General features: G+C 41.0%; 1 protein-coding gene across 1 annotated transcript; it reads right to left on the reverse strand.

The window, feature by feature from the left end:
• Positions 1 to 9666: 9666 nt before the first annotated feature.
• LOC125096323 (src kinase-associated phosphoprotein 1) lies at positions 9667 to 11159 on the reverse strand. Its single transcript, XM_047723181.1, has one exon. The coding sequence runs from the start codon at positions 11000 to 11002 to the stop codon at positions 9911 to 9913; it is 1092 nt and encodes a 363-aa protein (XP_047579137.1). The 5' UTR covers positions 11003 to 11159; the 3' UTR covers positions 9667 to 9910.
• Between the last annotated feature and the right edge of the window lie 5294 nt (positions 11160 to 16453).

Below are 16453 nucleotides of genomic sequence, written 5' to 3' on the forward strand. Positions count from 1 at the left end.
ATACATTAAATCACAAACATAAATATGCACTTTATGGCCAGCTGTTATTTCTAAATGTGCACATTTTAAAATAGAAACATTTACCCAACATGCTGATTAGCAATATCCCAGTTCCAAAAGACCCAATCACATTTAAGATGCAAAAGATTAAAATGCCTCAATGGATAAAGTTAATAGTTCATCTTCCTAAATGTTTTTATATGTTTTAAGTCTTATAGTCCCTTCCAACCCTGTAGACTCAAGAGCTGTACTGACTTTGATGTGGATTTGTGTTTTACACACATGTTTTTTTTTTTTTTGGTTTTGTTTTTTTTTTAAGATTTTATTTATTTATTTGTCATAGAGAGAGAAGCGAGAGTGAGCACAGGCAGACAGAGTAGCAGGCAGAGGCAGAGGGAGAAGCAGGCTCCCCGCCAAGCAAGGAGCCCGATGTGGGACTCGATCCCGGGATGCTGGGATCATGACCTGAGCCGAAGGCAGCTGCTCAACCAACTGAGCCACCCAGGCGTCCCTACACACATGTTTTAATGGGAATCGAGTCTGACAGTGTCCCAGACACAGAGAAGAAATGTTCTGCATAGGAGCCGAGGCCGTGTGGCCCCATGTGACTTCACACTGTGTGCTCAGGTTTTTGGAGAAAGTGAACTGCTCCTTATCATCGTATCACAAGTATTCAACATCAGTTTTGGCTAAAGATCATCTCAGTTGCTAATGTTCCATCTCTGAGTGATTTTACTCCTCCCCGGCATAAAAATTGGTCAAGGAGAACATGCAAGGTTATGTTGACTCTAAAATGCAATTCTCTGGGGAGACCTTATTTGCTTGTCCGTGTGGCATCTCTGCTTCTGAAGGTGGACCGGAATTGTTAAATGCCGCTAGTCCTTTAGAGCACATTGGCGATTGGCAGTTCAAAAGTTCATACGATGCCATATGTCCTAATAATTTTTATCTACATCTAAAACAATACGGGACTGTCAAATAAAATCCTGCATGCAAACAAATGATGGAATGCAGGGGAACCCTCTGCTTTAGCCTTTTCTCCTTTGTCCAACGAGCTAATGCAATAAGGCCAATAATAAAAGGTTGTGTACTAGGCCTAAAGCCTGTGACAGATAAAAAAAGAAATGTTGGAAACCAATGAAGCTTTTGCACAATTAGATTTTTTGAGGCTGTGCTGTAAGGATTGCCCAGAGCCTGTTCGGTCCTGATTGATGGTAAAATCATAACTACATCATATTAGCTGTAGAGTTCACTGACAGGTTACTACAGATTAATATTGCCACTGCTGTTCGCTTACCATCAAACCAGGAAAATATGAATTGAGCGGTTCTTCTAACAAACCCTGCATATTAAAAGGTAAGGTGTCCTACTGAACAGGCTCTCCTGTCACTGAAGAAGACACAAACGAAGTCTACTTGAGAGATATGCAGATATGCTGCAGCATACTAATTAGTCTGCCAGGAGAGCCCCCTCACATCCGGCCGCCTAACGAGCCTTCGTGTGCGCTCGTTCCTTCAGAGCTCTTGGCCGCAGGACTGCAAACAACACCCTAAAATGTGGAGCCACGAACCTTAGTGATTTAAATGCCGGCTGCCAGGCAAATTGCAGTGACATAAATTTGGCCCATGTGTTCTGCATCGTGTGAATATGAAGCAGGGGAAGCCACGGAGCTGCGGTTTGTTGGCTTTGGGCTCAGGAGGTTGGGTGGGTTCTTTTCAGAGATGCTATCCACAGCGAGGTGAGGGCACCTGTCTTTGGCTTTACTCTGAAAATGTTGAAAATGTAGGAAATAAGCATGTGCTGATAATAACGACATCCAAAAATGAAAGCATTTTAGCCTTTTAACACCCTCAGCCTTGGGTAAGAGGTCAACTTACCTCTTAAGTAAGCGGTGAAACAAAAATAAGGCTCACCCTACACCCTGGGAAACAGAAGGGGGAGTCAGTCCTGGTGAGGAATGGCTGGAAGAGGAGACACTTTCGCACTGCGCCTAGGCTTGCTAACATGAGCCCAGCCTGGAATCAGGCAGGAGACCTGTGCTTTGGGCCCTTGGTCAAGGCACTTGTTCTTCTGTGACTCGGAATGTATCTGTCAAGTGAGGGGTTTGAACTAGGTGATGTCCAAAGTCCTCTTCTGCTCTGTTATCCCATTCCGCAGGCCCTGATGTCTTATAGCCTAGGCCACATTTCAGTTACTATCAATCTTACTGTTGTTTTTGTAGAGAGTATGCAAAGAGCTAGAGAATGAGCCAGAGCCTGGAGGAGAAGATAATAGTGTCTTTTCATCTTTGGAGAAAATGGTGACCGTGGCAACCGTAAATGAAAAGCTTCATAAACAACATTAATAGACAGATGACAGACTGGGAGAAGAATTTGCCATGCTTAAAACTGCCTCTAAAAAAAGTGACATTGGATTATTACATAAAATATAAAAAGAAGTTTTGCAAACTAGCCAGAAAAAGGCCGGAAACCTCAAAGAAACATGCACAAAGGGTATGAAGAAGCTATTTGCAGGAGAGGAAACTCAGATGGTGAACTGGTATCAGAAGGGTCACTCAAGGTCACTGGTAATCGGAACAACACAGACCCCTTCAGACACATTAGAATGTCACAACTGGAAAGCTGGATAATGCCAGGTGTTTACAAGGACATGGGGGGTGATGGGAAATCTTTGTTGGAAGAACAGTAAAGAGTATGATCATTTTGGAAAACAATCTGACAATCTTAGTGAAATTAAAATGAAGATGACAAGTTAGCCAGGAAGACAGGGAAAAACCTGAGGTTTAGCCATAATTTACTAATAGTGCCTCCTTCACTTCCCAAAATGTTTCATTTAGGGAAGACAATAAATTATATAGTCATCCTACTTCTGCAAGTCCACCTCTGAACACATCCCAAGATATTATTGTGAAGGGATCATGCACAAGGATGTCTTTTTAGCGCTATTTGAGGTAATTGGAAGTTGGAATTCTCATGGGTGCCCTGCATAGGACAATAAATAAGTAAGTGGGGTGGTTGCATTCTATGGAAACCTATGCAACAAATAGAGGCAATATCATCAATATTTTGATATGCAATATTTTAATATACAATATGGATGCATTTTAAAAGCAAAATTATTAGTGGAAAGTAAGAAAAATGAGATTTAAAGTATAATGCCATCTGCCTAAATTTAAAAAACAAATTCAAATTTGTTACATACAAAACAATGCGGGATATATAAAGATACACATACAACATTAGAATGCCTGTGTGAAGGCGAGAGGAATGGTGATGAGGTTTCTGGGGTGAGGAGGAGAAAATAATGAAACAAGAGGAGGGTCTTATGGGAATAATGTGACAATGTGCTATAAAGTGAGATGTAGGATTATTATAGGTCTCTGCCCTTGAGGTCAAATATGAAGAATAAAAGACTATATAATTTTAATTTGCCTCTGGGAATGTGATGGCAATACCTTCCTTCAAATCAAGTATGAGGGTTAACAGGAAGCAACAGTTCATAGATAGGAAGTCTTATGAGTCTCTCCTATACAACCTGTTCCCCAAGATGATCGCAACCTTGGTCTAGATAATTCTGCTATCTGATAATCTTGTGACTGACAGTAGAGCCTCTGGAATTATCATCAATGAGTGACTCAGATCTTATAGCAGGGTGTATCATAAATGGCATTTGCAAAATACATACTTATAACTCTCTCCTACAACTTAAATGGCTCCCTGTGTTATATGAAGTCTAAAGGCCTAAGCTTACAGTAAAGGCCCTCTATCATGTAACATCAGACTTCCTCTCCCCTTTTATCCCCTATCTTCTCTACATCGATCCTTCACTCTCCTGGAACAGTCCTGCCTCTGTCATTGCTCCCCCTGTGTGTCCCACCTGGTGTGTCCTGCCATCCCTCTTCCTAAGTCTTATCCATTCTAGGGATTAGTTTGAGGTACAGCTCTTCTATGGAGCCTTCCTCTCCCATCTCAGCCCCAGGGGACCTTGACTTTCTCCTTCATGTAGCTGTTGGAATGCATGCTACTTGGAATCATAAGTATCTTTTTATACACATGCTTTGTCTGTAGGGACTATGTTACCTACTCTCAACTCTCATGAATACAGACATACCTCACTGCACTTTGTTCTTATTGTGCTTCCCAGATATTGCATGTTTTTAATAAATTGAAGATTTCAAGCAAGTCTGTGGGCACCATTTTTCTAACAGCATTTGCTCACATCATGTCTCTGTGTCACCTTTTGGTAATTCCCACAAGATTTCAAACTCTGTCACTATTATTGTATCTGTTGTGGTGATCTGTGATCAGTATAAGACAGTGTACTTAGGAAATAAATGTTATGTGCATTCTGACTGCTCCAATGACCAGCCATTCCCCCATCTCTTTTCCTCTCCTTGGGCCTCCCCATTTTCTGAGACGCAACAATATGAAATTAAGCCAATCCCGCAATGGCTTCCAAGTGTTCAAGTGACATGAAGAGTCAGTTGATGTGGTAAACTTCACTGTTGTCTTATTTTGAGAAATTGCTGTAGCCATCCCCGCCTTTAGCAACTAGCTCCCTGATCAGTGAGCAGCCATCAACATCCAGGCAAGATTCTACACCACCAAAAAGATTTCAAGTTGCTGAAAACTCAGATGATAGCACTTTTTAGTAATATTCTTAAATTATGGTATGTACATTGTGAGTTCTCTTTAGTTATAATGCTATGGCTCACTTGATAGACTACAGCAGAGTGTAAGCATAACTTCTATATGCACTGGAAAATGAAAAAATTCATTGGACTCACTTAATTGCAGTATTCACTTTATTGTGGTGGCCTAGAACTGAACCCTCAGTATATCTGAGGATTGCCTGTAGTCCTAAACCTTTTCTAAAGCACTATCAAATAAACATTTATTGACTCCTGTTTGGATACTGACGGAGTATACGATAACCCCTGGATACTGTCCCTTACTTCAAAAGAGCATACAGTCCATTAGAAAGCTATGTCAATGCCCTGATAGAGAATGAGGTACACTAGGGGATGGGCTGGAATTGGGTGAAGTGATATCTGGGACTGGTGTGAATCATGGCAAACTCCAATTTCAGAGCAGAATTTAACCTTTTCTGTATGCTCCTTTCAGTCCAGGCCTGGCTTCTTAGGTCAGGGGACAGGAGAGTTAGATACATAGCAATGTTTCAACACGGTCTGCTGGTGATGGTGATTATAGGATCATGAAGTCATTTCCCTACTACAGAGCCAACGCTCATTTTTTTCTGTCTCGTGTATTTGAGGGCTAAAATAATTACTGAATGAATCTGAACTTTGCAGAAGGAAATATTAACTGATGGGTTAGGACCACAGACCTAATCTTCATGGCAGCCAAATTTGTCAGTGGCTTGTGTTGCTGTTTGAAATGGGAAGGCATTGAGTCATAGGATATCCACCAAAGAATGGGCTGAATAATAATGATATATAATCATCTTATATATAAAGATGTTTGGAATAGGGTGATGCCATGAAAGACTTAATGATAATCATACTACTGAAGACCCAAGTTCCTCCTTCACTTCTATCTGCCATCCTTAGCATGTTTTCTTTTCATCCTCAAATTTATTGTATCTTGGACATAAGATGGCCACCATATTTCTAGACTGCACACCTTTGCAAAGCTGTGCTCAGAGGCAGAGTGGTAGAAAGCTTCTCTCTGAGATCACTGTTGGTCAAAGAAGGACCTATTTCCCAGAAACTCCTAGCAGATTTCCCCTTACATCTTTTTTTTTTTAAGATTTTTAAAAATTTATTTGACAGAGAGAGAGAGAGATCACAAGTAGGCGGAGAGGCACAGAGAGAGAGGAGGAAGCAGGCTCCCCACTGAGCAGAGAGCCCAATGCGGGGCTCGATCCCAGGAACCTCAGATCATGACCTGAGCCAAAGGCAGAGGCTTTAACCCACTGAGCCACCCAGGCGCCCCTTCCCCTTACATCTTATTGTCCAGAACTGGGCCATAGCCATGACTAAACACAAAGGAATATTGGGCTGGTTTAGCACTATTATAGGAGGTAAGCCCTGCTAGCATGGAAGAAAGGGGAAGGGATTGGTGGTAACATAGGCAACCAAGAGTTTTTCACAGGCCAGAGACATTGGGTATTCATGAAACTTGGAACTTTTCTGCAGTTTCATGCCTCTATCTTGTGCAATAAAATCATGCTCATGGGCAGCAGGTTCTCACAACTCTCAGACCTAGAGTCACGCCTTCTTTCCTTGGTGGATCATAGGGAATTCTCTTTCATTTAATTTAGTTTCTTTCATCCATTTATTTTTCTAACTAATCATTCATCATGTACTTATTGAGCCTTTAGCAGATGTTCTTAAAATTTTTTATGCCACAGAATCCTTCAGCAGCCAGATGAAACCTACAGATGTCTTCTCAGAGTAATGTTTTTAAAATCATTCCAAGAAGTAGACAGAATTACAAAGGAAATGAATTAAATTGAAATGCAGTTTACGTTTGGACCCTGTGGCCAGAGCCTGTGCTAGAGCTGGTATATAAAATAATAGGCACTAAGCAAGGACTTTACCTTTATGGAGTAGCCCATCTGGCTGCTCCACAGCAGCCCCGTGGAGGTGACAGCCAAGCAAAAATGCAATTTAAAGCCCCAATAGGAGAGGTATAATGTGCCATGGGAACACACCTGAGGGGACCTCGCTCAATACAGGATGGGGTTGGAGGAAAAGAGAAAGATTCCTGGCTATCAAAGGAGAGAGTCAAAAGAATTAACAAGGAAGGAAGTAGTGGGAAGACAATTCTCTGTGAGAAAGAAAAGTAAGTGCAAAGATGTATAGATGAGAGAGATCTTGGAGGCTTTGGAGAACAGTTACTAATTCACTGTTTCTGGAACATAGAGGTCAAAGGGAACTGGACAGTGATGAGCTCATGACAAAACACTCTTAAAAGAGACTGATGCTGTGCTGAAATCCACTCTGAATGAGTTTATTATATGAGGCAACTTCGACCAGTAAAGACATGTGACCAGACTATAGTGACCTTGTTGGGTTTTTGCTCACTGTAGAACTATAGTATTAAATGAGGGGGAGATGAAGGGAACTCTGGGCCTTAGGGTTGCTAATTCCTAATGCAGCATGTTATAGCAGTTCTGTGAGAGAGAGCCCCCAGTGCCCTGAGAACATGCTCAGTCAGCCCCTGAAGCAGAGTCCTCTACAACTCTCATCCCCCTCCACCATCATGTTCCTAGCCAAGAGTGGATGCCCCACCTGTCCAGCTATAGCCAAAAGTCACATTCTTGGCTTCAGCGGTGGGGACTAAGATCTACAGCGGTGGGGACTGAGATCTACAAGCCGGAGTAGTAAGGGCTCATACAGGACAAGTGGGAAACTGAGTGTGAAAATTTGCGCCTCAGCCAAGGCCTTCACATAGTCAACCAGGCTCTCACCTCACTCTGTCACGCAGGCTCTACAGCGCCATCCAGTGGCTGCTCCCTTGGACCAGCCCTTTACCCTCTTGTTTCCTATAAAGGATATCAAAGCCATGATACAGATTTCTAGGATGACCTTGACCCTTCCACCAACAAGCCCCACCAGCAAACTGAATAGTTCACAATAATGTGGCTTGTGATGTACCTTACACATTATTCTACATCTGTCTCCCTATGTTGAAAAAATGAAACAAGGATGAATAGAACATCAAGTGGGAAATAGGGGACCTGGATATTCCCTGATAAAAGGTAATAACTATTTGGACTTTATAGTTGGAAGGGAGCTCAGAACATAGCTAGTAAAACTCTTTCTCTTCACTGAGGCCCAATTTATGGTTGAAATGATTAGATGAACTTGATCATGTCAACAGTGTCCCTAATTATGGTTGTAGAAGTTAAGTTGTCTATCCTCTCAGAACTTAGCATCCTCATTTCTAAGATGAATGATTGAAACTCTGTCTTTGAAAGTCCTGGCTAAGCATAACTTCTGTGATCTTGAATCATACCGAATTCTTTCCCTGTACATGAGTCTAATTCTCAATAAAAATGTATCCTTCTTATTTATCTCTAAGATGGATTGACATATAGCTGAAATTTAAAAATTGACCTACTTTTTGTCACATGGACACCATTTTTTTATGGTTACCCTATGATTCATGAGTCAGTTTGTCATACAAAGCTCAGATAATATGAGTGAATTATTCACATTTCATAGCAGAAACATAGGAGCTTTTTGCTTCCCATGTCATTTAAAATATCTTCTAGAGTCTATGGTTGAATTTTTTAAAAAAGCTAAAGAAGCTGAACATTTTTTTTTTCTGTTTTGGAGTGTGCTTGAGAGAAGTTAACTGAACTGGGTAAAATTCACATAACTTGGCATTCCCTATTCTAGGAGGTAAGAAATGGCATTCTTAATGATGGAAAGATCTTGATGTCAGTAGCCTCTTGATTTAGTTTTATTGGAAGCCTCAGCTCATCAGTTAACTTCACTGTGTCTGATCCTTCATTAGTAAAATGAGAGATAACCTACCTGACAACCAGATAAAAAGGAATAAAGTTTGCAAAGCACTTAAGACATCTACAGGATGATTTGAAGAGAAAAAGATAATAATACACTTGGATTTTTCTTTGATGACATGGCAGATTGTCCTGGTGACATAATTTATTGGCTCCTTTCTTTGTCCACCAAGGGTTCTCAGGACCTGGGACAGTGGTTCCCTGAAACTGTAATGATTTTTGGCATGTATCAGGCATTGACCATGACCTAGATTTTGAACACAAAATCAAGTGGAACCAGATATGACCACCAAAATTGTCCTCTTTATTTTTTGTCTGATAAATGCCACAGCACACAAATATTGAAAAAGAAAAACATGAAGAAAAACATGAAAAAGAAAAACAAAAAGAAAAACATGCTTTAAAAACATTAAAGCAAACTGACATTTTGAAAACCTTGTCCAAGAATTGTTGATGGACACTGAATGCAAGCAAGGTGAGCTGTTCTTTGGTAGCACAGTTTATAAAATATCAGTGAGAAACTGTATATATCAAAATTAGACAAGAAAGGATCTTACAGAGAAAGCCAGGCACATAAGTATCGGTTTCCAAAATATAAAAGTCATTGAGTACAGTAGTGCAAATATTCTACAAGTTTATAATTCAGCTTTTTTTGACTATAAGATTTGCCTTTGCCTGAAGCAATGAGCCCAGCTGTTTTACAATAGGGTCTTTTGCCTTGCCACATAGCAGACAATGTGTGCCTTAAACAGCAAGTCTCTTTTCAAGGGCTACGTCTCTTGGTTGTCTATGGTTTTAATAAAACATTTTCTGGAGTTATCAATTAATTTGCACAGCATTTAGTGCTTTTATTGTCTATTCAAAATGTTGGCCACTATTAAATTCTTACAGTTTTTATTTTTTGATGCATTAAGTTTAATTGGAGCCCAGGACTTCCATTTTGAGGTTTTGGTATTTTAAAAAAAGATCATTGGTTTTTTTTTTTTTTTTTTTTTTTTTTTTTTTTTTTTTTTTTTTTTAGGAACCAAGTATGAAGTTTATTTATGCTTTTCTAATCAGACGAAACAACTAGCAACTTCCTCCTCCAAAGTTTTCCTCCGCTCTCACCTTCTCTGTGACAAGCCTGGGGAGAAGGCAGAAGTGGATGTGTGGACATGTTTAAAGGCAGGATGAAAAAAAAAAAAAAGGTGGGATGAGCTATGACAAGGCAGGTGTATTAACAGATCTGCTGACTATGCCTTTTCCTACTCGTCTCACTGGCGGTTTTCAGTGACTACCAGGTGTCAGAGGCTTGGGTCTCTTCAGTCAAGAGAAGAGTCTGTGGTATTGGTGGGGTGGCTGGGGTAGGGAATAGAGACTCCTGATGATTGTTTTCTTCATAACGGCAGGCCAGAGAAAAGGATATGTGTCCTGGGCTTCATATTTCTTCCATTTCAAAGGCAGTGGTGAGATACTCCTTTGGAACAATACCGATGAGGCTGTTCAGTTCTCCAACCCACCAGCCATACACGTTATACTCCTTGCTCAGAATGCGGATGAGGTCACCCCTTTGGAAGGACAGTTCGTCTGGCTGGTCACCATGGCAATCCCATAGGCCCTGGTAATAATTGGTATAGTCCACTCCTTTATGTAGAGTGCCGTTCTCATCCTCTTCTAGGTCACGCTCTTCTTCTGGTAAGACTTCATAAATATCTTCTTCTCTCTCCTTTGTGGGCTCTTTTAGCCCCGCACTCCCAGGCAAGATGACAGGTCTGCATTGGGAACCAGAATTTGGGGCATCAAAACCATCAATATCATCATATGTCTCTTCCTCTTCCTCTTCTTCCTCCTCCTCTTCACACGGAATGGTTAAGGAGCTCAGATCCTTTAACAAGAAACTGATCTGATCCACCCAGTCCCTGGCTTCGGCTGGATTGGCAGCTGTAAACTCATAGCTTCGCCTATCCTGGGAGGTCAGTTCAAAGCAGGATTCTTTCTTGGAATCTTTTCGCAGGTAGGGGGCCATCCGTACACTGTAGCCTTTAATGAGAAAGGTCCCCTTGGGCTGTTTGCTTTTCTCATTAGCGTAGTAGTAGAAGAGGCCTCTGCTGACAACACACCACCGCTTCTGCCACTCCGATCCGAAGAAACTGTGATCTTTGCTTTTCTTCTCCAAGTATCCTTGCTTGATGATGTTATCAAGCTCTTGAGCTCCTTTTAGGAGGTCTTCCACTCCCTCATCCTGATAATCAGGCAGAAAAGGTGCATCCGATATGAGAGAAGGGCCGTGAGTTCCACTCTGATTATCATCAGAGCTGTCCTGCCCAAGGTAACTTTCAGCTTGGTCTCCCCCTTGGGGCTGAATATCCCAATAGTACCTAGTTTTGACTTGCTGGAAGCCCCGTAGAATGTGGTCTCTGTGGTCCCTCGCAGTAGCACTAAGATTTTCATTCCGCAAACCTTCCCCCAAAAACTCCTCAGCATCTTCCATGAGCCAACGGATCTCCTCGGGGAGGGCGACGGCCTGCATTTGGCCGGGCGGTGGGGAGGCCGGTGTGTGAGGCGGGAGAGGGGCGTGAAGGCCTGGTGCCAGGGCCGGCGGGCTGGCAGGCGGCTGTCGCCTGGCAGAGGCACCTGTACCTCTGTCGCTGCCGCTACTGCGGCGGCTGCCGGGCCTGTCCGCAGGGCGGGGCCGCGGAGATCATTGGTTTTTAAACGGAAAGGTTTGATGGAATATTAAATTTGATGAATCATAGCAAGTGTCTGTGTTTGTTAGCTTTTATAGACCACATTAAAGCATTCATTAATAAAGTCACACTACACTGCTTTGAGTAGGTCCTAAAAGGTTAACGACTTGATGCAGGCTGGTGTTCTTAAGCTCTACAGTTTGAGAGTAGCGTGTGCAGAACTTAGTTCCCTTTGAAATTGGAATACAAAAGAGAGATTTTATTTTCTGTCAAAGGACTTTCTTGGTCGTCTTTCTCTTTTCCGTCTCTTTTCTACAACCATCACGCAAAATCTTGGTCACTCAGATATATGTGGTATGAAGCCAGTGACTGCTTAGCTGCAGGATGACCCTGGAGGGGCTGTGATGTCACAGGAGAATGTCACCCTCCCTCCTGGCTGCTCCTACGGTGACCTTTGAGCAGGGAGAAGCTGACTCAATTATGAATCACCCATTTTGGAATAGGAGTTGTTATTTGAGTATATTTTTAACTATTTGATTTTCTTTCCCTTGGAGAATGTTTCGGAAGATGGGATATAGAAACATTTGCAATATTCAGACGAGAATAACTTACACAAACATGCTTACAAAATCACATATCCAGAGGACACTGGCTAACCACAAGACTCAAGAGTCAGGGACCCACATCCTCCTATTCTGTGGCTAGGAGCCCTTGGCGTAATATTACATTTGAATGGTTTACCCCAGAGCATTGCCAAAGTCAAACTTTTATTTCCCATGTCCAAAACAGCATCAAATTAAACTAGATTGGAATTGTGAGGCTGCTTTTTAAAAAAAATGCCGAATTATGCAATTCCTTAATATTAAGTAAAAGCTCTATAGACACTTCATGAAAGCACATGAAATCTGTGTCTTTTCCAGAGGAAACTTTCTTGGCAAAGTCACATATGTGTGAGGGTAAATTTTTCTTAAAAGGAGACTTTGTGCAGTGCCTTGATTCTGTTGGGAGTTGTTAGTCAAATAAATGACTCAAATTGGTTTTGTGTGGGAGACAAATCAAAGCATTTCCATGAGGTCGGAGGGCCGACCTGCAGTAGTTTAACTGTTTCCTGAGCAAGTAGAACCTGCTAGACTGGATAGATGATAGTTCCCGTGTTAGTCATTGTGAAGAGAAAAATAACGGTTCATATAAAAGAGGCCACCAAGGGTTATACGGCTGCAATTGTTTCCAAGCTGAAACAACTTTGTATCTGTTTATTATTGCCAGTATCTTGTTATATTGTTCTTTTAGAATCAATAAAAGCTAAACTCCCTCCATGATTTTACTACCAGACTCTCCTGGAAGGACGGGTGGTACTGAGTGAGAGTCAAGAATGCCAAAACAGGGAAGGGAACAGAGCTAATGATGAGTCAAAGTTAAATCCACTTTATTTGACAGTCTTTTTCCAGAGAGGAAGTTGCTTCATTAATGTAAAACATATGGAGAGATTCTTGTCGTTGCTTTTTTAATGTATGAGGTAAGTTTTTTCTTTAGGGGAAAAAAGGAACAAGCACACATACAGAGAGATTTTCTTGATTAAAAAAGGCTGTTTTCAGAAGACTTTTCCACACTTCTATAAAATCCTAGTTGTCAGTCATTGCCATGCGAGGTTCAGTTTATCCTCCCTAATAGTAGTTTTTCTATTTCGTTAAAGGTATTTTTGAGAAAAAACTTGATTAAGCATAATCTTTTTGCATTTTTTGTCCCCAGTATCACATCATCCCTTCATATCTCTTTAAGACATGAGCATACTAGATACTATTCGAGTACCTAATGCATCTCAAACACTGGTGTCCCCAGAAATAACCTTCCCCAGCTTTAGGGTCCAGGGCTGAATCCATGGTCCTGTTAAATTGATGGTGCTTGGTAAATATTTAGCAACCAGCTCCTGGGATGGTAGGAGGAAGAAGCATTTGCCAATGTCCCAAGTGTAAATACTTCCACCCTGCCTAATTTGAAGCTACGGAATTTGAGGGGGGAAAAGATACACACAGTTAACTCTGCCAGCCATTCATAAGTTGGCTTTGGGACATTACCATAGACCTCTCCAAATACATGATTATGATTCTAGGATTATTTAATAGATTGGAAAAGGAGAGCTCCATTTGATTTAAAACTTTTCTTTTACTTTTCTTTTCTTTTTTCTTTTTTTTTTTTTTATCAAAGGGCTTTGAAAGCAATTTTACCTAAGGCCCCTAGGTCTTAATATTTGCTGACCTTATTCAAGCATTGCAAGAAACCAGAGCCAACACTTTTCTTTTTCTAGAAGCTCTTGGTTAAAACCACTTTCTTCAATAGAATATTATAGGGGAAAAAATTCTCTACATGAGGAAAAATAGAACAGATTATAATGCGTGATCTAGTTCTTTAATTTTTTAAAAAGTTTACTTTTTAAGATATGGTCTCGTTGTTGGGACACGAATCTCTGTAGAACGACGCAGCTCTGAAGGATTCATTCATAGAGTCAATAAAAAAAATGGAGGAGGTCACTGAAATCTCTGTATCTTTCACAAGGTGGAACAGGGAAAATAAGGGTCTATCATATATATATGTATATGGTTAATCATATCTCCAAGGTGCTTTAAAGAAAATTATGTAGAGTAAGGCTTATCATTTGCAGCTGTTTAGGAGGAATGCCAGCAATGCAAGTAGGCCAGTTTTGAAGATAATGGATTTATGCCTTGCAGGAAGCCAAATGTGTGATCACTCAGACCAGAATCTGTTAAATATCATGTTGCTATTTCTCCCCTTTCTTCTCCATGTTAGGTCACATCTCAAATATGAGCATCACCCAGAGGTTGCCCAGGTGATCCTAGACCATCCTGAGCATGCAGCTGTGCAGGGCTTGACCTTGAAGGACAGATGGCATCAAGGGGAATTCTTTTATACCTTGTATCGGCCGGGGTTCAGCTTCTGACGTTTCTGTCTACAGACGACAAAAGGCTTTCATTGTAAGCTGCTTTCTGATGCGTGCTTAAAACCAAGTTGAACACATTAAAAGGGAGAAGAGGCAGAAACGTACTCACTGTGCTCCGTGAAGAATTAAAAAATTTTATGGAAGCCGATGAAAGGGAAATAGATTTTTTAAATCTTTATGCCCTCTCCCCCTAGGATTGGACTTAATATTTATTTCAGGTTAATTGTAATTCTCCATTCTTTCCCTAATACACATTTATATTATGTTCTGTATTTTATTTACTTGAAAAAACTGACATTTAAAATGTTTCACACAAATTATATTTACTGAGTTTGCTCTCTATTTCTGATTTGAATAATATCATGATTCTTGCAAGCCCAAACCTTCCCTGAATAAAATTTACTGACACAGGAGTATGATATGCTTTCAAGCGTTCCCCTTTAATTTTTTCCTTTTTCAACTATAATACTTTCTCAGACCTCCTTCTCTATAATGTTACCAAGTTTCTTTGAAGTATTATCTGATTTCAGAACTAAGGCTTAACCATTCCTCTTCAGAAGACTTGAAATAACTCTCTGTCCTTCTAATTTAGTCCACCATGTACCCACTGTCGTTCTCTTGACCCAACACAGTTCTGGAAAGTACAAGGCAAAACTTCTGAAATTCAGTCGTTGATCTGATTGCACAGGGGCTATGTGCTTGAAAGAAAAATAATAATAGCTAGCATTTATTGAGTGGTTTTAGTGTCCCTGGCATTGTTCTAACTGTCCTACATGCATTCCTCCCTTAGTGCTCATTTTCCAGATGAGCAAAATAAGGCACAGAGTGGTCACTGAACTTTTATAAGGTCCCAGGACACATCAGTAGCATCAGGATTCTAACTCAGGCAGTCTACTTCGAGAGTCCACATTTTTATCCACTGTGCCATGCTTCATAGAGCGTTCTTCCGATCTATTTTGAAATCTGTACTCATGGCTGTGTGTGCACTGGAAACACATGCACTAAGGGCCAGAAGATGAACCTTTAATGCAATTTTGCCACTAATTTGTTGTGTGAACTTGGACAAGTCGGCCTCTCTGGAAAAAGTTAGGCAGAAATCCATTACATTAAATCCTTTTATAAGCAGCTTATTTATTTTAAATAAATACTATGGTCTCAGTGGGAGGCCATTTAAGCAATACCATTAAGACCAATGTAGACTAGTGTCTGGAGTCAAACTGTGAGGTTGACACAGGGCTCCATGCCAGACTTCCTGGACTGAGTCCCCTCTCTGTCTCTTACCAAATGTGAGATGGTGGCAAGTTTGTCACCCTACCAGAGACTCCATTCCTTCATCTGTAAAATGTGAATAATAAAAACCCTCTACCTCAGAGAGTCATGGAAGGCAGAAGAAGAGTGCACTTAAAGCATCTAGTGCAGTATTATGTATGATTATATGGTCCCATGAGGTTACTATTATTATGCCCATTATATGGATGAATAAACCAAGGCCTACAGAAGTTAATTAGTTTGTCTAAGAATATTTATATTGTAGGTGGTAGAGTCAGGATTCTAGCCTGGGCAGATGGGTATTTAACTAAACATCATCTTTCTCCCAGGCCCAAGAGGATACTCTATGTCTGATACTGTATGTTATCTATTACCTGAGCTAACTGGCCCTCCCCAGTATATCTTCCACCTTCCCACAGTTCAGGATCTAAAGAATTTAACTGGTACTTGCAGAGGAGTTTTCGGATCCTGCCCCAGCACTAGACCCCAGTTCATTCTCATGGCCTGGGCTTTCCTCTGTTCTGATTGGTCAGTGCCTGCCCTTCATCCCTCCACCACTCCTCCCTCTGCCCTCTACCCCCATCCCATCACACATACTCTATCACCAAGCGTTGGCCTCTTTTCTGGAAAACAAAAAGGGTAAGCTGGAATGCTCTGCCAATGTTTTTTGGTTTTGTTTTTGTTTTCCTAAATGTCAAGTTCTACAGGCTGTAGTAGGCATCCACCCTCTCAGGCCCATCCCACTTCCCATATGCCCACATAGGTTGACTTTTTTCCCTAAGAGCTAATTTCCAACGCAACACAAAACTTTGAGATTTAAAGTTTCACAGACCAACTACTGGTAGAAATGGATTTAAGATGTATTGGAATTTGCTTATGTCATATGTCAATTGATTAAGAAAATTAAATGCTGTGCCCCGGAAAATTAGAACATGGAAAGGCAGGAATAACGAATGCCTAGATTTCTCTATATGTTACAGGTGCATTTATTAAAGGCTTCAGAACTTTCTGACCTTGAACTATCATGTACTATCCATAGAAGGATACAAAGCCATTTGTGGCCTGTAGT

Source organism: Lutra lutra, chromosome 3 (genome assembly GCF_902655055.1).
Source record: "Lutra lutra chromosome 3, mLutLut1.2, whole genome shotgun sequence".
Classification (NCBI taxonomy): domain Eukaryota; kingdom Metazoa; phylum Chordata; class Mammalia; order Carnivora; family Mustelidae; genus Lutra; species Lutra lutra.

What these genes read in the sequence shown, in the direction of transcription:
- LOC125096323 (XM_047723181.1), bottom strand. Translation starts at nt 11,002, where the DNA reads ATGCAGGCCGTCGCCCTCCCCGAGGAGATCCGTTGGCTCATGGAAGAT.